Source organism: Felis catus, chromosome B2, assembly GCF_018350175.1.
Source record: "Felis catus isolate Fca126 chromosome B2, F.catus_Fca126_mat1.0, whole genome shotgun sequence".
In the NCBI taxonomy this organism is placed as follows: Eukaryota; Metazoa; Chordata; class Mammalia; order Carnivora; family Felidae; genus Felis; species Felis catus.
The window spans coordinates 145,218,531-145,244,303 of record NC_058372.1 but is presented as its reverse complement, the minus strand read 5'-3'; the positions used below and the strand labels follow the sequence as shown (position 1 = coordinate 145,244,303).

General features: G+C 42.3%; 1 protein-coding gene across 4 annotated transcripts in view; it reads left to right on the top strand.

Moving 5' to 3' along the window:
* PRKN (parkin RBR E3 ubiquitin protein ligase) overlaps positions 1–25,773 on the top strand; it is a 1,341,418-nt gene that overhangs the window by 489,498 nt on the left and 826,147 nt on the right. For 2 of the 4 annotated variants that reach the window (XM_019831462.3, XM_045058626.1), the window contains exon 4: positions 5,480–5,598. In XM_019831462.3, coding sequence (XP_019687021.3) covers positions 5,480–5,598 — 119 coding nt within the window. Of the gene's footprint in view, positions 1–5,476; positions 5,599–25,773 lie in introns of all 4 variants that reach the window. The other 2 variants (XM_045058625.1, XM_003986705.6) reach the window with 1 other exon arrangement.

Below are 25,773 nucleotides of genomic sequence, written 5' to 3'. Positions count from 1 at the left end.
CTCGTGAGGCATATATGTCAGCAAATGTGGTTTGGTTCAGGCTGAAGGACCACTGCCCAGAAATAAAATAGCAAAACTTCCTGAAAACATTGGAGGAGAAGATTCTCTGTGGCCTAGCTCCCTGTCACAGGATCAAGGTTGCAGGTTCAGAAATTCTGGCCATATGTCTCTTCCACAGTGGGCGTGTAGGAGTCAAACAAAACTGGGGTTGCCTCCTAGGTGACAAGGAGAAAGAGTAAACTGAGGGAATCAGGCAGGTTGTAGGTGATCAGTAGAGCTAATGGTGCAGACATTATCCTTGGTGTTTACATAACAGGAAATGAAGCTATAGCAGGGAGGAGGCAGCAGCTGGAAATGGTAAGTGCCAGGCTGGACACCATGGAAACAGTCAGAGGAAGACTTGGAAGGATGCCCCAGCCAGGGACTCCACCTTATCAGATGCTGGTCCTGTCGTGGTGGGATGAGTCATGTGTTTAAAGTTGGTAAAACTAAGTTGGATACTTTCATACTCCCAGATGTAATTATCTGGGGAGATGTCTTATGCTTATGGGGAAACCAAAGGAAGAATTCTTTTTTTTTTATTTAAAAAAATTTTTATTAATGTTTATTTATTTCTGAGACAGAGAGAGACAGAGCGTGAGAGGGGGAGGGGCAGAGAGAGAGGGAGACACAGAATCCGAAGCGGGCTCGAGGCTCTGAGCTGTCAGCGGGGCTTGAACTCACAGACTGTGAGATCATGACCTGAGCCAAAGTCGGTCACTCAACCGACTGAGCCACCCAGGCGCCCCCTCCCAAAGGAAGAATTCTCAAAGGAAGTGCCATTCCAGCTGGACCCTGAAGGTATGGATCAAAGATGGCGATGGCCATGGAGATGGGACAGTCACTGTCCAGCCACACGTTAAGACTCGTTCTGCTTGGTGTAGGGGATGCGGCATGTGCAAGGGAGAAATGAGCAAGAAGCTCTCTTCTGCCTCTGACACGAGCAGGGCCCCAAGGTCTACCCTGTGGTGCTGCAAGCTCACAGGATCCCCTTTTCCCCTCTTAACCAGCCAGCGTGGTTTTCATTTCAGCACACTTAACAGCAGCCTATTCTACTTGTCTACTTGTCACGGAAGAACCCCCTTAGTTTTGTTATCTGCATGCCTGATGAGGGAAGGAGAGAGGGGACCAGGCCCATCCTTGTTATTTATTCTCCTCTGCTGTGCTATCTGATGTGATGACTTCCTCAGTCCTCCCTCGCTCCCTTTGAGGTCCTCAGTAGGCAAACGCTGGCTACCGTGTGCGAGAGTGCGGATGTAGGACATTTCCCTGGTCATAGAAAGTTCCCCTGGGCACCCTGTTCTACTTAATATTTTAATATGATCATCTGTGATAAATGTAGTAAATCAATTATATACAGGCGGTTTTATAGTATATTGATACTGAACATTATTTTACTGTGGTATCGAATATGTTACTCTCACTGTTTCCTCCCCTGGTAAACAAATTATCCAAGCAATTAAACTCCTGATTCTCTGTGACAGCCAGCGGTGGAAACTTCTGAGGTCAATGAAAAGTTTTCATGAGAATCAGCATGAGTTTTCTTAAGTAGTCATTAATCTTATTAAAACAACTTCGTTAGGCTGTAAGCCCACTAAAACACATTTAAACAAATGGGAAGTATGCACATTATTCCGGTTTCTCGGAAAGTCAAAGCAAATAATATATGTCATCTTTAAAAAGGGGTTTTACTCGATATGTTGCAAATATTGTTAACGATTTCTGCGATTTCTTGGATGAAGCAGGGAGGACAAAGGAAGAGTGGAGACTTGCCTGAGGATTATGTTAACTCCACAAAATGAGAGAGAGAAACTAAAGATAAGGACAAAAAGGATAATGCTAAGGAAACCCTAGGGGCACTTTAAATGGGCACAGTGACTCACACTTTGAAAAGGGCCCTGAACGCTGGCTGTGCTTTTTAACTTCTGTCCAGAAAAATAAATAAATAAATAAATAAATAAATAAATAAATAAATAAATAAATAAACAAACGAACTTCTGAACGAAAGGAATGTACTTTACTTGTAAAATCATTACATCAGTAGACTCACCCTCGGGGCTTATGATAAAATAATCATCGTCAAGCAAAAATAAAAAAATATATTGATAGCTGGGGTAGGGGGAAGACCTTAATTGTCTAGATGCTGTTCAGGAACATCTGATAAGGTCAGGTTCAGAGACTTGAGGGGTGTGGCTCATGTCTCTACACCAAGCCCCAGGCAGTAAGTTGAATCCTTCCTCCGGATTTTTTTTGCCTCCAATTTTTTTTTTTTTTTTTTTGAGGAATAGTTTCACAAAATGCCCCACAAAAGGTGTGCTTCTGAGGTCAGATAAAGTCTGGGATGTGCTGTGCTCTCTACTTCTGTTACAGAGTCACAGAACTCTCTGGAAGTCCCACAGTGAGGTTTGCTCACCTTGGCTTAATTTAGCCTCCTTGAAAATGGTTTGGCGAAGGAATCCCAGGTATTTGGGCTTCACACCATGTCGCAGCCTGCAAACCATGATGGTGTTCTGTAAGGTGTCCCGAATCCCTCAAGGAGCCCTATGGTTTTGTATGAGAAAAGTCTGTGGTTTTAGGATGTTGAAGGATTCAGGAGTGAGTAGCATGATGTCCGCAACTTAATTACAAATGATTCAGCCAAAAATATATACATGGGTAGTATATGTGTATGTATGTATATGTGCACACACACACACACACACACACACACACGGAGAAGGAGTGAGCTGAAAACATGGCAAAATGTTCACAACTGGTGAATGACAGCAAAGGATATAATTTCTAATACTTTTGAAGTATTTCTCTAGTTTTGAAATTTTATTCTGTAAAAAGAGGGGAACGTTATAAGCACCATCACAAGCTGTACTGGTTATTTTAAGGAGCGAAGGGGTCGCCATATGGAGAGTTGATTAAGCAAGAGAAAGGATTTTAAGAGCCAGACAGAAGTGAAAGGGGAAGGATTCACATCGTTGACTAGAGACAGGGACTCGGCTGGGGAAAAGCTTTCCAGGGCATTCTTCACACCGCCTTGCCATTCCTTGAGAAGTTGTGGTTCCATCTTCCAAAGTCTGTGCCTCAGACCCTCAGTCAGGCCAATGGGAACATTGCCCAGAAAAACACATCGTGGTGTTGCTTGTTCTTACTCCTGTCCTGTGCACTGCAGACCTCGGTGTGACACAGAGAAGTCTGCCAACTTTAAATAGCGTGATGCAGCCAGACTAGCGATGAAGCCACCCTGAAAAGGGGATCTCAGGATTTACCTGGAAGCCCCAACTTCTGGACCACGTAAAACCAACAGCTTGAAATTTGCCGTAGCCAGGGCTGGCCTGACCTTGATCTTCCTGGGACTGACTATTAATCCCCAGCTCGCAGCTGGCTCAGGGAAGCACGTGTAATAGATTGCACGTCACCTTATATGCTTCCAGGGCACAGACGTGGGCACGCAGTATTTTCTGACTAACTTCTCAAGGACTTTGGTGAAGGTTGCAGCACAGAAAGCTGGAAGAGTTACGTCCCCAGTCTTCGGTTGCCGGTTGCCCCTGCCTTTATCATTTGCTGAAACAATATTGCAAACGTTGCTGTTGCCCTGAGGGAGAAGGAAGAGCCATTTAGTTTCATGGATGCATCATTTACTATTGCAAAGCTGTTGCTGATATGCTCTTTCAGACAATGCTAGTGTCTTTGCCAACCTGGCTCCCCTTCCTAAGCTCCTTCTCCCATTCCTGTTCCTCCTCCTCCTTTTTTCTTATTGTTTAACCTTTACAGTAGGTTATAAAAATTGTAAAATTGGATGTGTTCATATTTTTGTTGAAGGTTTTAACAATAAGGGCTCCTACCTCCCTCGCTAAGCTCTTCTTGGAGCACAGTGAAACCGTCAGACAGAAATGGTCTTCTGATATTCTGTCAGTTATTACGGTATTTCTATAACTTTACGGTCCTACCCATTGCATGTATTGAACTACATAAACCTCACGAATCTATCTTATGTAATTATTATAGTTGCTAATAGCAATGCGATATCTACAGACTTGAGTATCTTGTACGTTAAGGCACTAAGCTACAAAGAGGCGTCAAAAAGACAATTTCTTACCAATACAAACATATATTTATACTTTACCTTCCCTTCACACTGGAGGCTAAATATTAGGCTACATATTAATTTCTGGAGAGTAATATTTATAAAACATATTGCTAATAAATGCTAACATTATAAAGTTTGACATTTTTATTGTTCTTTACATGTTACAAAGTGTTGTCACTTACAATATCGGTAAAGATGACTGAACAAATGACAATTCAATATGTCTACAGATGTTGTTTTATAAACAAGTAAAAATAAATGGGGCTGCCTAAGACTTAGGATCTCTTTTTGTTTCTCATTATTCTTGGACTAATTGTTTTTAATAAACCATATGCACTTGGGAGGCTGAAGGTTTTTTCTCATAATGATAAAAATATTCTTTATTATTTCTAGATGATCTTGATGATAATAGTAAAATTTTAAACAAAGTTTTTATGCCACTACATTTTATGTAATTCCTATCCAACAAGAAGTAAGGTATAAAGGTTCAAAGAACTATTTAATGTTATAAATTTTAAAAAGACAGTTATTTTACTAGTGAATGCTTCTAAATAAAGTGAGTTCTTTGCAGAAATGGCATCGTGACACTATTTGGAAAGGTTCCCCTAACGGACAGAATAGCACTACATGTGTATGGTAACATTTCAGAGAGGTGATCAGAGATGTTTAGTTATTGATTTTTTTTTTTTTTGTCCAGCTTTTACTCTTGTGTTATTCGAAAGGCATTTGTCAAGGTAGATCCAGACAGAAGTGTGAAACACAAGGCGCCCATTTCTGCACACTGCGGCCGGGTTCCTTAAGCCCCTCAGGACTCTTGTCTTACTTTATGTGTGCCTGTGCACTGGAAAGTCTTCACCGGAAACCCAGGAAGCTGTGATCAGGCCACTCATATCATGAGAAATGGGCTGGCGTGTCCCTGTAGATAAGATTTTAAGAGGAAAAAGTCTAGAGCCTTCAAAACTGTGTAAGAAGCATGAAATAGAATTCAGGAGCAGTGGTCTTTAAATTTCCAATAGTCCCTGTATTTCCTGTGCTTTTAAAAAACCTCAGCGGCACAGAACGCGTCTAACTTCCCCGCGTGGCAAATACTCTTGGCTGGCTCTCTTGGCAGCAGGTTGCTAACTTTGCTGAGTAAGTCACAGGGCTGTTGGCAGGAAGAAGAAAAGATTTTCACTCTTTTGAGCATAAAACTAGATTTTCTAAATTAAATTGTTGTATCCTCGTTGGAATATTTACCCTGCTAATGTTTCAAAATGCTCCCGAGGAGTTCGTTTAAAAATTTGTCTCAATTTGGATTCAACGCTGATTGGCTACTTCCTCTGCTTTTTTTTTTCCTCCCTCCCCCCCCCCCCCCAGCAGGTAGACCGCCTTACAACAGCTTTTACGTTTATTGCAAAGGCCCCTGCCAAAGAATACAGCCAGGAAAACTCAGGGTGCGGTGTGGTACCTGCCGACAGGCGACGCTCACCTTGGCCCAGGTAAGGAGCTACAGCATTGGCAGAAACTGCCCAGAAACATGAGTGTGTGTTTCCGGAGATGGCTTTCAGGGTTTTGAATCCAATAAGACCCATGGCTCAAGAAAAGAGACATTCTTCTATGCGGTCGTGATGGTTAATGGTATCTGAAGTTTCATTTAAAAACATTACTCTGTCAAACGTTAGGTAGTGCCGAGCCGTTGTTTCCCTATCTTTAATCCAGGCCTACTGAGAGGAAGTACAGAGACGCTTTTATAGCGAAAAGGTGTCGGGCTTTGGCGGGGGCGTCTTTTAGAAGAGGCCAGGAACTAGAAATGTTTCATGTCTTGTTCCGTGCGACAGTAATGTGGTTGTGTACGTGTGTCAAAATCCACTGGACGGTTCACTGAAAACGGGTGCACTCGGGGCCGCTAAACCTAAGTTATGCCTCACGGAGGAAGCAGAAAGGGAAGTCGTAGATCGACAACCGTGTGCACGCGGGTTGGGCCAGCCGCCACCTGCCGTGGCCTCCACTAGTGTGGCACAGCTCACTGGCTAAGAAGGATTTTACATTTTTAGGTGGCCAGGAAATATCAAGAGAATGCTGTGTGGCCCACGGACGTTATATGAACTTTAATCTCCGACCTCCATGATACAATTGTACCCGAAGGCCACTCATTTCCTTACGTGTTGTCTGTGCCGCTTCTGTGCCCACAGTGGGGTTGAGCGGTTATCGCACGGACTCGTTGCCCTGCAGAGCCTGGCGTATCTATCTCTGGCCCCCTAGAGAAAACGCTGATATAAAACGTGTGCACAGCTAGGCCATGGCTCCCCTGTGATGGTTGTGTAGGATGTGGCCAAAGTTGATGCGGATGTGAATGTGCGCGGGCACAGAGGGCATTCTGGTTGGTGCAGCTATGGGGGCTCAGCCAAGGAGGCATTAAAAAGGTCAATGGTCTTCAGGCAACCAGGGCTGAAGTGGGGACAAGTACTCCCTGACCACAGCACCCCCCCGCCACCCATGGCTACCACATTTAGATTTTATTCCACAGACAAAGGGGAGCCAAGGCAAAATGTTAAAAATAAAGGTGATTTATAAAATGACGTTTTAGAACCCTTTATTAGTGGTGTAATGGTTTGTCATTGGCACTGGTGTTGGTGACAGATTGAAGGCAAAGAGGCTTAATTAATAGACTCCTCATATGGTTGGTGGGCAGTGGGGCACTGGCCTGGGTCAGGGTGGCGGCCCATGGCATGGGTCTAACAGAGCAGCATGGTAGAAAATGAAGGATATACCCAGCAAAGGAGAAATCATGGATCCCTGCCTCAGGCCTGGGGAAGATGGTGGCATCACTCAAAGGTACAGTACAGTATTTCATCATCATACAACCTGTCAGCTCCACAGGGGAATCCTGTGAACTCCACTTAGGAAGACAAATCCTAAGTTTGTTCTGACTCTCTGGACTGGACCGTTTTCTGGGGGCATCACTAGGCAGCGCTTCTGTCTGTGAAATGGGTTCTCTTAAATACCACAGAAGTTTCTCTTCCACCAGAATCTCTCCTCTGCCACTAGCCTTTTCCAGTGCGTTAAGTAGCCTCTTCTTTTTTTGATCTATGCTTCAGTCTTGATTGCCTCTGATGGTGGATGTGACCTAAATATACCAACTTCCAATTGTTCTTAGTAAAAACAGCAATAACAAATTATTATTGAAATCCATGCTTCATTATTTTCCTGCATTATGTAATTGAATTATTTCATAACACTGTTAAGTACTGTCAGTGACCTTATTTTAGATGCGAGAAACCTGAAGCTTGAAGAGATTAAGGAAACAAGAGTTTATGAGACCAGGGGCTTGAACCGGGCTGTGTGATGTAAACTTATAAACTCTACAGTCTCCCCTTTTTTACTGCACAGATATATTCACACTAAATGTCATGTGCTCAGATATCCCCAGTGATCAGACAGGTGATTTAAGAATGGGTGAGAAGTGGGCATCGGGGGTGGTGAGGACCACAGTGGCTGAAGAGGCCAAGAAGCCGCTCCTGCCACTTGTTAAGAAGTGATTGGCTTAATGGGGGCAATCTTTTAATTAAGAGAAACTGTAAATGGGGATTTTTATGTGAAATTTCTCATATTAAAAATAGGCTCCATGGGGGGGGGGAATCAAAAACAAAAAGGAAAAACAGCCTGCGGTGTCTGTGTAAATGCATGAACCAAAGTTGTATCGTATGGGTTAAATGGTACATTAACGTTGGGTGCTTAGAGGGCCTGGTGAGCGGTAAGCACTTATTTAGAGGGAGTAATTGTTGAGAGGCAGTATGGTGGGATCCTGAGAAGATGAGTCTGCAGACTTTTTGTACTACATGGGTTAGAATTCATATTTCATTATTTCCCATTTATGTCAACGTGGGGACATCTGTCCACTGGGATAATGGTATCTACTTCTTATTTCTTGGGAAGATTAATTAATCCATGAAGAGTATTTAGAACAGTAGCTGGAACATAAATAATTAGAAATCTTAAATGCTTTCTTATTGTTACTTTTTTACTATTATACTTAACACACACACACATACACACACACCCACCCACCCACCCACCCACACACACACTTCTATGTAATTCACCATGAAATCAATCCATACTTTGGCTAACTCCTTTCAAAGAAATGAAAGCATCCCCTTCCCACCCTGCTCATCAAGAAGCTCTGTGTATTTCCCTCACCCGCTCACCTGGACCAGCATGTCCTTGGAGGGATGATCTCATGCACCCAGTGGTCTGGGTTCTGCCCCATCTCAGATGCCCACTCCCATGACCACCCCAGACTTTGCCAGTGCCTAGAACTGCTCCACATTTGATTATTAAATTCAGACTTTTATTCTCCCTACATTGTTTTTACTCTGTACATTGTTAACCCCTCTCTTAAATTTTTCTAGAGCTGTCTCGTGCCTTTTCTTTCATCATTTCCTCCCCTGACAGGCTCAAACTTCAACCCCATTATTACAGATAACATTAAGTTTCTGTTCCACATTCTATGCAATTGTCCAGTTGTCTATATTCCTAGTGTCCCTAAGCCTCTTGTATCAGATAACTTGTCAGTTGGCATCCCTGGTGAATTTCAGCCCTCCACACAGTATCTTGCCCATGGTGGGGCACAAAGCTGGCAATGCTAACTGAACGGCATCTATATTTGAACTTTTACACATTGACAAGATAGACCCACGTACTTTAGAAATTCTATGTGACATTTTGTAATCATAGTAATTATGATTGTTTTGCTACCATTTATTGATTTCCTTCATTACATTTATATTCTGGTACTTCTATTTTTCTCTAATTCTCAAGACAGAACTGCACTGTAAATATTGTCTACTGTTTTTAATAAGGAGACTCCATGAAGTTATGAGCCCAAAGTTAAACAATTAACAAATGTTGGTGCCAGGGATGAAAAGTCTTCTGTGGGTCTATAAAGCCTTTTCTAGGATAGATTGCTTACTATACAAATCTGGTAATCAATGTCCTATTACCCAACTGCTTCCCTGTACTTAAAATACCATTCAAAAAAAAAAAAAAAAAACTACTTAAAGATTTAGGAAAAATGGAAAAGATTTAAAGATTACTTATTTAATCTAAAACGTTAGTATTGTTACTAGCTGTAACATGCCTGGAACCCAGTAAATGAGGACTTTGATTTTTTGTTAATAACAAAAATCCACATTCAGTCGTACCTTCAGAAGATATCTCTGGAGCAGCTGAGTAGTCACACTAGTCTGCAAGTTAAGTCTTGGCAGTGGGTGGGGCAGGTGCTGAACTTTGTGGAGAGGAAGCATTTCTATGAAGAGAATAGGCAACTCTTAGGGTTCATTTTTTCAAACTTTATCAAGATCTACAACGTACAGAATTTTCTGTAGTCAAGAGAGAAAAAACAAAAAGGAAAGGACTTTGTGTGGCTGACAATTTACAGAACAGGGGGTGGTTTATCTGAGCTCTTGCAAGGAACTTGTTATATGCAAAGAGAAAAACCAGAGCCTACTTAGCCACCTGGGTTTTATTTTGTAACATAATTTTATTTTTTCTGGTCTGGAAAAAAAATGAGTCTACAATAGGCCCTTTGCCTTTCATGGGTCTTAATAGTAATCTCCTAATTAATTTTTGTTGTTGTGGGGGACTTACTCCTAATGCCAACATTTCCTCGACACTATTTAAATTTTGCATGCAAGATAATGAGCTGCCTCTCATACCTAATGCTCTAAGGTTTAAGTGTTTACATGTTTCATATTTAATACGATGCTCTTAATGAGTTGGCAAGGAAGATAGGACGGCCATTTCTGCTGTGATGTTAAGAATGGGAAACTGATGTCTGAAGTTTGGGCCTGACCTTGAGGGTAAATTGAAAATCAGCTGGGACGCCAGGTTTTCTTCTGTCTTTAAATGAAATTACCTTCTTTATTTCATGGTGACCTTGGCCAGGGTTTCCACTAACCAAAATAGCCTTGAGAAACGTGAGTACTCACTGGAAAATAGTGAACAGCGGCTGATTTGAACAAAAAACATGGCAGGCCTCCAATTTTCATTTGCCTTTGCAAAGACAGTCCACTTAGGTCCACCCAGAAATGACACAGGGCTGAGCTCAGAAGGAAGGTTGCTTTGTACTTGCATGTATGCTTCTGACTGTGTTCTTGAACAATAAAATGGGTAACCTAAAATTACCTGTGTCATCATTGTTTCCCTCATTGGTGTGAAAAATCAAATGATGAGTAAGTCAAAGCCTCAGAGATTTTCTTCTTTTGTTATTTAATACAAAAAATAAATGTGGACAGAAAAAGTAAGGTTTTCCAAGGTATGCAGAGAATACACCACTTTTAGAAATAACTAGAAATTAAAGAAGGAGTTTATACTGGAAAAAGAAGCAGCACCGAGAGGCTTAAAGATGCTTGTCTTCTTCTCTCCCCATGGGTGCCACTACCAAACTCAAGGTTAGAGGGTCCGCAGCCGTGGTCCTTCCAGTCCATCTTATTGTTAGACTGCGAGTTTGGTGGTGGGGAGAGAGCCCTCTGGCAGGGGAGCAAGGTCCGCAGTCAGGCGTGCCTCTTAGCTGCTGTCAAAGATTTCCCAGGACCGATTCATAAGAACACAAGAGGCTGTGTGACTAATTAAAACGTGTGCCCAGGGTTGACGAAGTTTAGTTAGAACATGATGCTGATGACGAGGAGGGCGTCCCTAGGGGTGACGCTAATAGGGCAAATCCTCCTCAGCCCTGTGAGCTTCTGCTCCCTGAGACCTAACAGTGCCATCTCCTGCATTCCGGGTCCCTTTCTGCCACCACAGTCTGGCCATCGCCCACATTCCGAGTGGTCTCAGCCTCCTGAGGAAGACAGAGCTTCCGGGACAGGGAAAAATGGACTCGTTTCTCTCCCAGGACACAGGCTTAAAGTATAGTAAGAGTATTTATGAGTGAAACAGTTGATTGAGTAACAATAACTGGACGCTAGGACAGACGTGGAAGTGAGGGAGAGAGCACACCGCACAGCGCAGTCTGTCTTAAAATACTGGACTCGGGGCTGTCTGGGAGCAGAGAGCCAGAGACAAAGGCTTCCTGCACTCCTTTTCCCATCAGATGTTCTAGATTCGAATTCTGCTGCTTAGTAGCTGCGGGACGTTGGGCAAGTTACTTAAATTCTTGGTCTCAGTTTTCTTGTCGTAAAATTGGAAGTAAAAATTGTTCATCAAAGTTACCGCGGATTCAATGATTCCGTTCTTTAAAGTATGAAGCATAGTGAAAACAAATATAAGTAAAGTACTGAGCACAGTGGCACATAATTCACGTTCAGAAACTGTTGCTCTTACTGTCATTTGTGACATTTGTCAGGTGACGAGTTTTCTGCCAAAAAAGCATCAGAGCAACTGTGGAACTCTCCTTGTACCCCGATACCTGCAGGGCGCTTGAGTTGTGATCAAGGTTACACCCTGTTCATCTCTCCAGCACAAACTCTAGGTAGCCCGAGTTACCTACCATCAGCATCTTTTTGTTTGCGACTCGGTTTATTAGTTTTCCAGTGAATCAGAAGCCAGGAGACCAGTGCAGCCAAGAGCTGCAGAGAATCCCCCCCGCCCCCCACAATCACTATAATTACTTTATCTCAAAAAGAACTTTATCTTTGCCACTCTAATGAGATAGTCTGCCACGGAATAGCATTAAAGCTAAAAGGTTTCTGATGAGGAATGGGGCAATAAATAGAGTAAGATGTAAACCGCCTGGCGTGATGGATTTTATTTAAAATTGGTTTATAGATTAGAAACAATTTATGTGAGGATATTTATTAAGAAATATTGTCTAAATGTATAATCATTCCTGAACTTAATATTTGTTGCAGATTAATTGTTAGTAAGGAGTCCACTTCTTCTCTTCATATCAAAAGCTATATAATAAAGCCTTGGACTATTTCTAAGCTTATTTAGAAATAAGTATGTGTAATCCCACTTTTTACTTATTCAATTCTTAGGCATTTCTGAGTCATTGAAAATTATTTTGTTATCTAAATATTTTTAAAAAAATTGTAAAGCCCATTTCGGATGTCCAAAATGTGTAACCTGGCCCTGAAGTCTGTTTTGATTTGTGTTATGATGTTAAACCTGCAAAGAAGCTAGTTTTTGTGGTGGATTGATATCACATCAGGGATATAGGATAGAGAGGGAGCAGAAGACAGGTCTTGCCTCTGTAGGTGCCGGGGCACCCGTCCGTTCCCTTCTGCCCCTGTCTGTTCTGCCCACGAGATTTTTCCTGGCCGTAGGGACTCTCCTTCCTCCATCTTTCTGAAGCCCACCTTCTTTGTGTTATATTCTCTTCGGTCCCACTGTGGACTCCGGCCCCCTCTCAGCCACACACTCTTGACGTCCTCACACTGGTCAAGTATCCCGTCAAGAGTAACTGACAAAAGATTCAGAGATTAGAAGATTTTTCCTCTTTTTCTCTTTTACCAAAACCAGTATCTGGAAAAGAGCCAGTCTCAGGTAAAAACAAGCAAATAACAATCATAACTCAAACTGCAAAGTAGTATCAGAAAGAATTTTAAGTTTTAATGATTTCTTTTATATTAAAGCATGATTTGGGGTAGTTTACACATATATCAAACACTGCAAAGTCTAAATGTGAAATGATCTACTTAAATTGGGTTGATCCAGACCATTTCAGGATATCATTGTCAGCCAATATAAATGATTTAAAATTGTAAGTAAATGCTGCTAGTGTCATTTTCCTAAAACTCATAGTAGTTTTGGATAACTCATGCCTAGAGTACAGACTTAAAAATACTCTTCCCCATCAACCTCTATCTCCGCTGACTACAGATTAATTTGCTAGCCTCTTTTACTGATTTTACCAAATTTACTAATTTACCGAAAAAACTATCAGGGATAATATCATTCTGGAACATTCTTCTGGAATTCTTATTTATATGGTGATTGCATTACTCATTTGATTATTATAAATATATTCAATGATATATTTTCTGAGCAGATTTTAAGAAATGCTCGGTTTATTGAAAGCTAAAGATCACAGGTGAATTCATCCTATGAAAGTTTTCTTATTGACTGTATTTCTGAATATATTCCCATGAATATAATCAAACCTCTGACATTTTATGTAGGAACTTTTGGGTTATACAAGATTTCTTTCTAATATCTATTTTGGTTATTTTTTCCAGATTTTTTTCCTACCATTTTCAATACTAAGTATTTATCAATTTACCAAAAACTTCTTTTAAGCAATTATAAAGTCTGTAACATCTTATATAGAATCGGATTGTTGTAATGGCTTTCAAAGACATCTCAAGTCTCAGCTGAACAATTTTACCTTCCTAAGAGCATTTGAGATGTTATATTTGTTTAAACACTAGGTATTTTCTGCTGCAGCTAGAGGCCATCGAGACAGATAGAACGAAAGAGGACATTGAACACACAGCACTCTGGGAGAAGGGGAGGGATCTGAAGAGCTCAGAGCCCCGAAGACCGGGGGACACAGTTTATAAATAATCCAGTAAATTATTATATTAGCTAAGTCAACTTGTTTGCGTACTTGGTAAGTCAACTTCTGGTGGATCAACTTTCAGCTGACTTCCCTAGGAGCCCCTCCTACAAATGGCCACAGAACGTACACACATAGAACACAGTAGTTTTATTTGTTTAAAGATAATACATTTTCAGAAAAGCTCGTTCTGGATCATTTTAAAGATTTCTCCAATGTTTTAGCTGGGGTTCTGGTGGGAGAGGAGCCATAGGCAAGAGAAGAGGAAGGTGGAGGGAACAGAACGGCCTCTTGGACTTGCCTTGAGCCTCCTGATTTAGAGGAGAATGGCAGCAGAGAGTCGTTTTCCATCAGAGTCTGGAGGAGAACCTGGGCAGAAGTCAGAGTTAGGCACACTCAGAGTTGTGGAAAAAGGAGCCCAACATCGCTCGGAGAACCAGGGGGATCCCAGACGGGACTAACAGGATTAGCACACAAACATGCAGGTGTTCAACTACATTTCATTTCAGACAAACAAGGAAGTCTTTGTTGGTGTACTTATTTAGTATAAATACCTTACCTGGAACATACCTACACTAAATAGTTTCTGTCTGAAACTCAAATACTCCTCTCTACTTCACCTGGCAACACCACTTCTGGGATCATGTCTTCCCTCTTGGCCAGGACATCGGTGTAACAGTCGCTGGCACTGACACCAATGAGGGAGCCCTCAGTGGGCTTTTGGTCAAGCTGCATAGGTAAGCAGGTGCTGGAGCAGGAGGTGAACAGCAAGACTGACAAACACGGTGTGTGGAGAAGAGCCACAGGGGGCAGTCTAGAAACAACAGGATCCCTGAGGAGCAATCCCAGCATCCTTGTGTGAGAGTATTCAGCCAGCAGCCACCTAAGCCACACGCAGACCTTTGCTAGATTCAAGTGTTCATTTCTGGAGATAAATAAATGAAAAATAAATACAAAGAGAACTATTTATTGGAACTACACAGAATATTTTGACAAAATCACAACTTTAATATATTTATAAAACATAAAGAAAAGATAAGGGTTTTCACAGAAAGTTTTCAGTATACTTTATTCTCTCATTTAAAGCTGCAGTTGGTCCACCTTCCGCTCGGGTCATGATCTCACAGTTCCTGAGTTCCAGCTCCGCATCGGGCTCTGTGCTGCCAGCTCAGAGCCTGGAGCGTGCTTTGGATTCTGTGTCTCCCTCTCTCTGTCCCTTCCCTGCTCATGCTCTGTCTCTGTCTCTCAAAAATGAAAACAATGTTAAAAAAAAATTTAAAACTGAAGTGGAATGTATCATATTTTAAAATTGTGTTGTTTTGTTTATTGGTTTACAGTGCTGTCCACCAGCATTGATAGAATGAACACTCACCTAACACAGGCTTAACCCATGAGGATATCAGTGTTGTTCTGAGCACCGACTGGGTTGTTTGTACCTTTACTATGCACTGTCCATGGCACAGCACTGGGCATCATGGCATCAGGTCTGCAGGGAGTGCAGGATGATAGGGAACAGCCTGCACATCTTGTTTATTCTAAAAAGGAAATAGTAACTTTGAAAATATTTTTAACGTTTATCGTTTTTGAGAGACAGAGAGAGCAGGGAAGGGGCAGAGAGAGGGAGACACAGAATCGGAAGTAGGCTCCAGGCTCCGAGCTGTCAGCACAGAGCCCGATGCGGGGCTCGAACTCACGAACCGCAAGATCATGACCTGAGCCTAAGTCAGACACTCAACCGACTGAGCCACCTAGGCGCACCGGAACTAGTAACTTTTGGAAGCCTGCTTGAACGCTTCTCCTTACATCTCATTGTTTTAACTTGGTCATATGGCCACTGGTAATTACAAAGGAAGCTTGAAAAACAAGTATTTTCCAAAGGTGAATAGGATATCCCTGATTGGCTTAGACCAATCTAATTTATCCACTGAGTTGAGTCCATTGCTTCTCCAGTCAAAATCGACATTCTATTAATAAGGAGAGAGAATGAGATGGACATTTGGCGGGCAGTTACTAATGGCTGCCATATTTGTAAATGAATAATTACTTTAGATAACTTTCATGAACTCATCAGTTTCATTATTGAGTCTACATTATATACTCTGTTTGTATCACCATAGCTGCACTGGGAATTTGGTCAGTCTTGAACTTCTTTTTGTGTGTGAAATGCCACTGTTGTTGCAACAGTTGTTTCTATGCATAAGTGTGGTTCCCTGGTTGTCTACAGAATGATATTGATAGATTATCCATTTGACCACTTAGAAGTTTTATCTAGAATTGGGTAAAGAAAAAAATGGATATTTATGGCAGTGGGTTAATTTATTTGTTCTTTGCTGAAGAAGTGAATAGTCCAAAAACCTCCCTGGGGAAAGACAACTAGAATTTAGTGGCCCTCTATTACTCCATACTAATAAAATGTGGAGGGTGGAAGAGGCACATTGAATGACACTACTACAGAATTAGGCGAGCCGGTGGAGATCGGGACTGTAGTCATTTTACAGAAGCATCGATACTTATGCATGCGTGCCATCTTCCATCTGGGAATATCAAGCTACCTGGATAAACGCATCAGGGAAGCCAGATGAGAAATGGAGAGGGTAACTGACTTTACATGGGTCCACTGTGAGAAAGGAGCCAAACTGATAATTAAATCTGAGAACCCAAGTTCAGATTCTTATTCAAGGTACCCATATTGAGTGCATTCATTGTCTGACTAGAACTGAGGGAACCTAGAGCCTTGTTCTGCAGCTTTTTCCTGGGAAAAAAAAAAAAGTCAAATTTACTAGACTACATTTCTTAAACAGGGCATGGAAATTCAGAGACTGAATAAAAATCAAACATGGATGTTTTCCTTTAGTGAGGAGGCAATACATGAGTGCTAGTGTACTTGGAACATAGCAAGCTGCGGACATTAAGGGAGCTTTAATTGGATGGTGGCTGCTTTCTGAGGGGCTAGTTAGGTCCACTGGTTTGTTGGAGGGCATACTGCTAATAAAGCTAGGAGCCGGGGGCGCCTGGGTGGCTCAGTCGGTTAAGCAGCCGACTTCGGCTCAGGTCATGATCTCGCGGTCCGTGAGCTCGAGCCCCGCGTCGGGCTCTGTGCTGACGGCTCAGAGCCTGGAGCCTGTTTCAGATTCTGTGTCTCCCTCTCTCTCTGCCCCTCCCCTGTTCATGCTCTGTCTCTCTGTGTCTCAAAATAAATAAATGTTAAAAAAATTTCAAAAAAATAATAAAGCTAGGAGCCATGGCGTGAGCCTTGCAAGAGCCACTTGCCTTTCCGAATATGAGTATAACCCTACAATTACTTGTTAAGATGATTAAACTAGGGATTCTCCCAGCTAGTTTCAGAGAATTACATTTCTGTCAGGTGTCACGATGACCCTGAATTTTATGTCTTTTATATCTTCAGTTGCACATTGGGAATTTCGTATTCATTGAGAAAGCCATACTAATTAGCATACACTGACCTACTGCTTAGGAAATGACCTGCAATTAAAATGATCAGATATGGCCATCATGTAAAGCTGGCAGCACCATCTCATGGACAAATGGAACTTTCCTCACCATAATGTGTTAAAAGTAAATGAAAAATCATGTTTCTCTTTCTTATTGAATAAAATATCCTATTTAAAGTAGTTAAGATAGAGAGTCAGTGAAAACAAATGTCATATGATCTGTAAGTTGTGTCATGTTGCCATAAGGCTAAGATTTCAGCTTTCCATAAACATATATAGGAAAGGTGATTCTGTTTAAATATGTAGATAGATACATGTATACATCTAAATGTATATCTATATATATCCATATATATCCATATATACATCTATGTATATACATATATACACATACATATATACATGTATACATCTGTATCAGATCTATATACATCTATATGCGTATCTATCAATATCTCTACAAAATAAATGGAGCGTGTCCAAAAAATGAAGGACTCTGTTACTTGGGTATCCCTCTCCTCTAGTCTACTACTAGACTCAGTGCCTTGAGTCAAAGACTAAACCTTTTCCATCTTTGTGCTTTATTTTTTTAAGTTTATTTTATTATTACTATTTTTAATGTTCATTTATTTTTGAGAGACACAGGGACAGCGTGAGCAGGGGAGGGGCAGAGAAAGAGGGAGACACAGAATCCGAAGCAGGGTCCAGGCTCCGAGCCATCAGCACAGAGCCTGATGCAGGCCCCAAACCAATTAACCGTGAGATCATGACCTGAGCCAAAGTCGGACTCTTAACGGACTGAGCCACCGGGTGCCCCTCCATCTTTGGGCTTTAGAATAGTGCTGGATGTAGTGGAGATGATTAGATGTGTTTTTTTGGAGTAAATGAATAATTGAACTGAGGGCATCATGGTTATTCTATGCCTTGGCCTACCCATAATCTTACGATAGAAATGGAGCATGTAGTCATGCAATCTACATTCCCTCCTGATACAAAAATTGCTCTTACAACATATGCTCAGCAGTTGTCACTTGTCTTCTGCTTCAGCAGAAGCATTTAACAATGGAAGAATGGAGGAACAGAGGAATTGTTGCTTTCCAAGTTAACTGTTGTCATTGTACAGAACTTTAATTGATGGAGAGTTATTGCCCTGAAATCTGTCTTACCCATAACTTATAGTTCTGATCTGTGAAAATAGAACAAAATGCAAGGAATCTTCCATTAGGCTGGTCTTCATATGTTTAAAGCAGCTAAAATTATTTACTTCCTGTGTTTCCTTTTGCTACTAAACTTATGACTTTCAAATGTAAGAAAGGCTGAAAGTATCACCTTGCCTCAAAGAAATTCATTTTTCTGTGAATAGCTTCAGATCAGGAAAGGTATGGCAAGCATGTGAGAGAAAGATCGTTGTTGGGGGCGCCTGGCTGGCTCAGTTGGTTGAGCATCTGACTCTTGATTTCAGCTCAGGTCATGATCCCAGGTTATGGGATCGAGCCTCATGTTGGGCTCTGTGTTGAGCATGGAGCCTGGTTAAGATTCTCTCTCTCTCTCTCTCTGTCTCTCTCTCTCTCTCTCTCTCTCTCTCTCTCCCCCTCCCTGTGCCCCCCTCCCCCGCTTGTGCTTTCTCTGAAGGAAAGAAGAAAGAAGGAAGGAAGGAAGGAAGGAAGGAAGGAAGGAAGGAAGGAAGGAAGGAAGGAAGGAAGGAAGAAAGAAAGAAAAGGGAAGAAAGGAGGAAAGGGTCATTGTTAGATAGGGATGCACTGGGAGGCAGGGCCAGCAAATGACCACTTGAACTTGGATAAGGCTTGTGTGGACAGACTGGGGTTGATCCAGAGCATTCTTGGACAGAAGTCTGAATTGCAGAAAGGTAAAAAGGTAACATACATATGTGCCTTCTTTGTGGAATAGTGATGGTATGAAAGTTGAGGAACCAAGAAGTGTGGTTAGAAATGACAATTCAGAGAGTTGTGTTCTCAGGAGCTGAGAATACAGGATTGTATGTGATGGGGTTTGTGGAGCCACGTGCACCTTGATGCCTGGTAGTGACTCTTATAAGGCAGCTCCAGGAAGTTCCAGCACAAAAACTGCACAATCTGCCAGGCTGTTTCTGAGCATCGGTGGTTCCTTTCACTTGGAATGCCTTTGTGTCTTTCACTAAAGGCACTGCTCTAGTGTTCTAGTGGGTGGCAGTTTCTACCAGCGCCAAATGGATAACTCAGTTTCAAATACAGTTTCAGTGCAGTACGTAAGTGTCCAGTCTAATGAAAAATAGTCAAGGAACCAAGTAAAAGGCTTTCCCATACCCCTGTCAGGGCCTGTGTTAGACTGAGCACTTGCTGGAGAAACTAGGGGTGTGGGGCCTCCTTCTTTCTCCCCAACTTGGGCTTCCAGCCCCGCTCTACCATTGTGCTCTATGCAGTTTCTGATGTCTCAGCGTCGAAGCCGGATGAGACAACTAAGGAAAATCAAGAGGGAAAGTTCTTACCTGACCTGATAACAGCCGTCCTTGGGATACTTGTACTGTCAGGAGCTGGAAACGGTGAAATGCAGACTCTATGTCATGGCTTCTCTACAGGCCGTTTAGAGGCCACCATGAGGAATTCTAGCCTCCCCTGCAGTGATGTGCTGACACATATCCTCCAGTTATGACCCTACCTCAGCTCCTGGATTCTCACCGCTTCTTGCCCAGATTTTCTCTGTTTGAAACTCCTCAGCTTTCCAGGAAGAAGGTAGAATGGCATTTGTGGATCTCTTTCTCATTTTCCAAGGAAACTACTCAGACATGTTTGGTCTTAACAAAATCTGGGATCACAAGCAGAGCCCAACATGACCTCACCAATCTAGTCTTAGAGATTTATCCAGTGGAGCTCAGCCCCCAACTGGCTGCTTCCTACTGACTCCACAAGGGCCTTATGAAGCTCTCTGAGTTACTCCAGTGAAACCCTTCTTTTCTAATTTAAGATGAAGAGAGGTATTCCATTATGTTGGGATGTTGACATAATGCAGTTTTCAACAAAGAAATCATCTTCACAAATTATCACTACCTAGTCCCTAATGAACAAACTTTTGCACACACATTGTTGGTAAGAGATTCCAGTAAATGTGTTGTGTGTTGGACAGGGGGTAAATGGAAACTTTGCACATTGCATTCAGTTTTGCTGTGAGCCCAAGACCGCTCTAAACTGATAATTTTTAAAATTCTGTCCTTGGGTTTTAGATTTATAAATTTGCATATGGAATCCGTACCTCTCTTGGTTTATAATCTCTCTTGTAGCTGTGCTGAATACAATACAATGTTCCGTTATAATGCAATGTTCTGTTATGTATTATTCTGAATAATATAATGTCCTATTACGTAAGTTGACTCTGTAGAGACTGTAACCATTTAGAAAGTATTTCCATGTACGTTGCCTCGATTCATATGGCAACTACATAAATTGGGAAAGGTAGGCATCCCTTTTGCTATTTATAGCTGAGAAAACTCCACGAGGTTCGAAGAGAACGAGAGAATTACCAAGGGAACAGCATGAGGTGGGGTTCTAATTTGAACCCACATGGTCTGAAAACAATCTAAAGATTTTCTGGTTCTACTACATTCCTCCCCTCTTAGCAGAGAGCTAAATATCTTTGGTTGGTACATCATTATTTTTGACATCACTTGCTCATACACTCCCTGAGGCATTCAAAATATTTAAGTGTGCATGATCACTGCCATCCTTTTCTTCTGAGATGTTCTTGTATTTTCTTTGATTTATATTTTGGAGGCACCATCTTTGTGGAGGCCACAGATGCCGCTGACACGTTCTTTGCTAAATGTCATGTTATAGATGTTGCAGCCATCTATTAAGTCCCATCTCATGGTCTCAAGATAATAAGAACTGAAACTTAGCTGAAATGTGGGCTCTTCATACCACAGAGCTGCTGTCATTTAGACTAAGCCGTTACCCACTAGTCTTTCCTGGAGAGAAAAGGATTTTCAAATCGTTTATAACGAAGGGCACAGTGAACAATGGAATTTGACACTTTTAACCTGAAATCCTGCCCTTCCTAGTGTTTTCTTAGGCAACATGACTAAGAAATGACTCTTCAGAAGAACCTAAATTACTTTCATTTTAATTTGGAACAGTATGTTCACGTGATGAATTTCAGTGTCCTTTATTCGGAAAGCTGCGATTTTAAAGAGAGATGAATAGGAGAGTAAGTCGGTGGAAACATTAGCTTTTATATTTGATTCTGGTCTACCATTTGCTGGGGAAAAAAACATTGCATATTTACCTGTTGCAGCTTGAAGTTTAGTGAATATTTGCTTGCAGATGGCTATGTATTATATTGAACTTGGGAAATTCCAATGAGTTTAGAAAAAAAATCCATAATATTGGAAAATGTGCTGTGGTATATAATTTAGGTGAAATATGTACTGAATAACATCACAAATCTAGGGAAACGTCAATTTTTAAGTTTGGAAAGGCTGCGCTCAATACAAATTGCATAGCAATGTCAATTTTGCCGTATTAGAGGAGGCTTTATTTAGGTTTGCCAAAACAGAAGACCAAGGTGGACAGGAGTATCATTTTGTTTTGTTTTGTTAAGATTACGGTTTTATGTATAAGAGTTTTGAGATGAATGTCTCATTTAGGAGACTGAAATTGGTACTGTTAGAAAGTGAAGAAAATTGGTTTGCTCTCTGTCCCTCGAAGGCCTACAGGCAAGTGCATCTCAGTGCTCCCCATTCTGTTCCAAACAGGCACATGACTGAAATTGAAAGCCCATGGGAAATGTGCATCTGTAATTTCACTGGGGGATCAGGATGGAAGGAAAAGCAGAGAAGGGGGGCAAGCTCGAAGAAGGAACTTTTGGAAACGCCGCCAAGAGAAAGAGATGACAGTGTGTGTTCTTCACCTTACCTGATAAATCAGAGCATTCCTGTCATCGCAGAATTCCATCAGGTGGCGCTAGTTTAGGGAATTCTGGTTAGGTCAGTAAGAAGCACCTGTTTGGATTTTTTTAAATTCAAGTGCATTTTCCTAAAATTTAGAAGAAAGAGGAGAGAGAGAGAGAGAGAGAGAGGAAAAACAAAGAAGAGAATGCAGTGGCTACTTGGCTGTTGCTGTGGTGGGGTCAGAGGAAGTCAAACTAGAGGGATTTAAACCTTAGGAACATCTTACGGTCAGTCAGCCAGAGGCCTAGAAATGCAATGAGGCCTGCCTTGATCACAGCCAGTAGTGACAAATGTGTGGCTAGGACCAAGGTCGCTTGCTTCATGGTTTTGTTTTCTCACCATGTTGAATTTCTTCCCATATGTAGACTTTGGCATGTGAACATGTGGAACCAGAAATCTTTGGTTGTTCTAAGACAGCAAGGCTTACAGTCTCTCCTATCCCATGCTGAGGCAGGAAAGGAAGTTGATTTCTTTCAGAGGGCAACCCACTTCACAGGCAGTCATCTCCAGGGTTCAGGGACATCCCAGATGGTTCAGCAAGGGCACTGGGTCAGAAGATTATCTGGCCACTTGAGCTAACTGCAGGCCTGTGAGGGTTAGGTGTCCATAGGAACTATATCTCAGGCCACTGTTGGCTCTAGACCAGGTTCTTTGGTAGAAAACCCCCAAAGTCACACCTTTCTTCTTAGGATCTTATTACTTCTCTGTCTCCTTACATTTTTCCCATCTGGAGAGTGGCCACCTTCCTCGTGTGTCTAATTCCCAATGTGAGAAAATACCATTCTCCCCATGTTTAGAAGCCAAATGTAGTGCTGTTGCTAGGCAGGAAATGTGATCTACTGGAGACCACACGGCTGTAGAAAATACAATTTTGTCAATGAAACAAAGATGTATATTAACCCCGTACTCGTGCATTTATAGAAATCCTTTTTTTTTTTTAATTTTTTTCAACGTTTATTTATTTTTGGGACAGAGAGAGACAGAGCTTGAACGGGGGAGGGGCAGAGAGAGAGGGAGACACAGAATCGGAAACAGGCTCCAGGCTCCGAGCCATCAGCCCAGAGCCTGACGCGGGGCTCGAACTCACAGACCGCGAGATCGTGACCTGGCTGAAGTCGGACGCTTAACCGACTGCGCCACCCAGGCGCCCCTAGAAATCCTTTTTTATAATATTTTTTTTCAAATCAGCAGAAAAGTGACAATAATAACTTGTCAGATATGTTATAAATGTTGGCAGAAATGACCGAATAATAGTGGGCTTTGGCAGTTGGTGAAAAGCAGTTTTCACAGGCCCTTCCTTTGAGTGTTCAAAACAATACAGCAATTACTCAATTGTCAATTAAATTTCAGGCACAAACAAAAACGTTTTAAAATACATGTTATTGAAGTTCTCATTAAGGAACAATGGCTGAGATTCACCATGATCAAAGCAGTAACATTGTATGGGATGCTGTAAGAGAGGTCTGAGCAGTTTTCCGCTCTGAAGGCTCCCAGTAGCGCTGAGAGACCAGTCACATCAGAGAAGCCGCAGAAGCAGAGTAGGGAGGGTCCTCCAGGGACAGACTTCCTCGAAGCTGCCCTGGGAGGAGGTGGCTGGGACCCTTACGCCTCACACGTCAAGAGGCCGGGGGGGTGCGACATTGGAGATCTCAAAGACCCATGGCCTCTTACCATCTCCCGCAGGTGATGACCTCTCTCGGCGGGCAGGGATGTAGAGAAGTTTAGTGAGTAGATCTAGGGGAACAGGAAGAAGATGTCTGGCACATGTGTGCACTACAGACTGCAGATTTAATTAGACAGCGATTCCGAACCGTAGCAGATAGAAAGTGGCTCCCTAGGGCTGTCGTGGAGACTTCGCTTTGGCCCATGTTGTATGCAGAGCCTGCCAGGTTTGAGAAGATGGTTCACGCCTTGCTGGCTGGAGGGAGGGGCTGGTGAAGCCCTCCCCACAGAAGAAGCATCTCAAGCAATGGCTGGGAGCAAGAAAGGCATGTGTGTTACAGAAGCTAAGAGAGGGGCTGCAGGGAAGGGTGGGGAGGAGAAAGAGATAGAATGGTGATACAAGTGCGGGTTTGAAATAGAAATTATGAAGGTGGCAGAGATGGTTTGGGAAACCAGATTGATGCCATTCATTAAAGACTGGAACACTGAGAAATCAATACATTTGGGTATTGACTATGGTTTTTCAACCCTTGCATTTCAGCTGCCTTTCGGACATCCAGGTGGAGAGGCAAAGTAAGCAGTTGGATATTCAGATCTGGTGCCTTCTTTGGCATGTGGCCCAGCATTCACTCTTACTTTTTTGCAATGTTTATTTATTTCTGAGACAGAGAGAGACAGAGCACGAGTGGGGGAGGGGCAGAGAGAGAGGGAGACACAGAATCCGAAATGGTCTCCAGGCTCCGAGCTATCAGCCCAGGGTCCGACAGAGGGCTCGAACTCATGGATCGCGAGACCATGACTTGAGCCAAAGTCGGACGCTCAACCGACGGAGCCACCCAGGCGCCCCACAGCATGCACTCTTATAAGCCTTAAATACACATTTTAGTGAGGAAAGAGAAAGTCCTCTGATACTGCTTGCAGATGCTTGCTAGAATGCCACTGTGAACCCCTGGCAGCTGACTGAAGGGTCATGACTTCCCGTGCCATCTTTCCAACGCAGGTGTTACATTTGGCTCAGGCTTGGGGGCCAGAATGCCGTCTTCACTTACGAGGATGTGTTTCCCAGATGACCCTTTACTCTCGCGGGTAGACCTCTGCAAAATTGACCCCTCCAGTGCTCTAGACAGGCTCCGTCAGCCTGACTGAAACTACGGCACGTGCCGCTTCTCCTCAGGCTGAGAGCCCTGCTACGTGTAAAATAACATTTCAGTTCTATTGTAGAAGTTTCTGTTGGACACCTCCCATTAAGTTGACTCCCATTCTAACTGTAAGTGAAAATGGAATCATGATGTTAAGCATCATCTTTGAACTCCATGTTTAATGGCTGCAGTTTAGCGTATCGGCAGCGAGCAGAGAGAGTACTGGTATACCACAAGCATAGCAAATAACAACACTGCCCACCATGCTTCTCCAAGGTGGAGGCTGGTGGATGCAGCGTACATTTACAAAGCTAACTTATTTTGTATATAATTCCTTCCTCCTACACCCACTATTTGTGAGATTTGGGGAAAATAAGAGGAGGTAAACCGGGGGCTCAGACTACTGATACTCTGGGTATGCATATTCTGGGATTAATGTCTCACTACTATCTGACTCGTCGCCAAAGTAAAAATTTATTTTCTGTTTTTGGTAGCAGCGTCACCAAATGTCTTTCCCTAGATGGGTGATATTTGGCAAGACCCTTAACCTTTTTGAGCCTCTTTTCTCACCTTTAAAATGAAGGCCTTTGGCTACATTATTTTAGCTTCTCTTGTATGTCATGTGTCTGTGTGCCTCTCTTCTGGGCTGGGATAGTTGGAGGTTGACAAATAATGCTGGAATAAGCACTAAAATGCACATAAGACAGTTTGGTCTGTGTCTGATACTGATTGATCAGTATCAATTGGTTTCCTCCCTTGGTTTCCTCCCCTCCTCTTCCCATGTTTCTCTTAGACTTAGTATTAGCATTAGCATTGGCATTAGTATTAAGTATTTTGTTTCTCAGGTGTATCAGATTGGCTTCTGTGGTTCATTCACAACACACTGTCAGCATTGGTCCAAGCTTGACCCTCTACTGAGTTATTTTTCTTCTTTTTCCTTCTTTTTCTTCTTTTTTCCATTTTATGCATAATTTCCCTTGCTC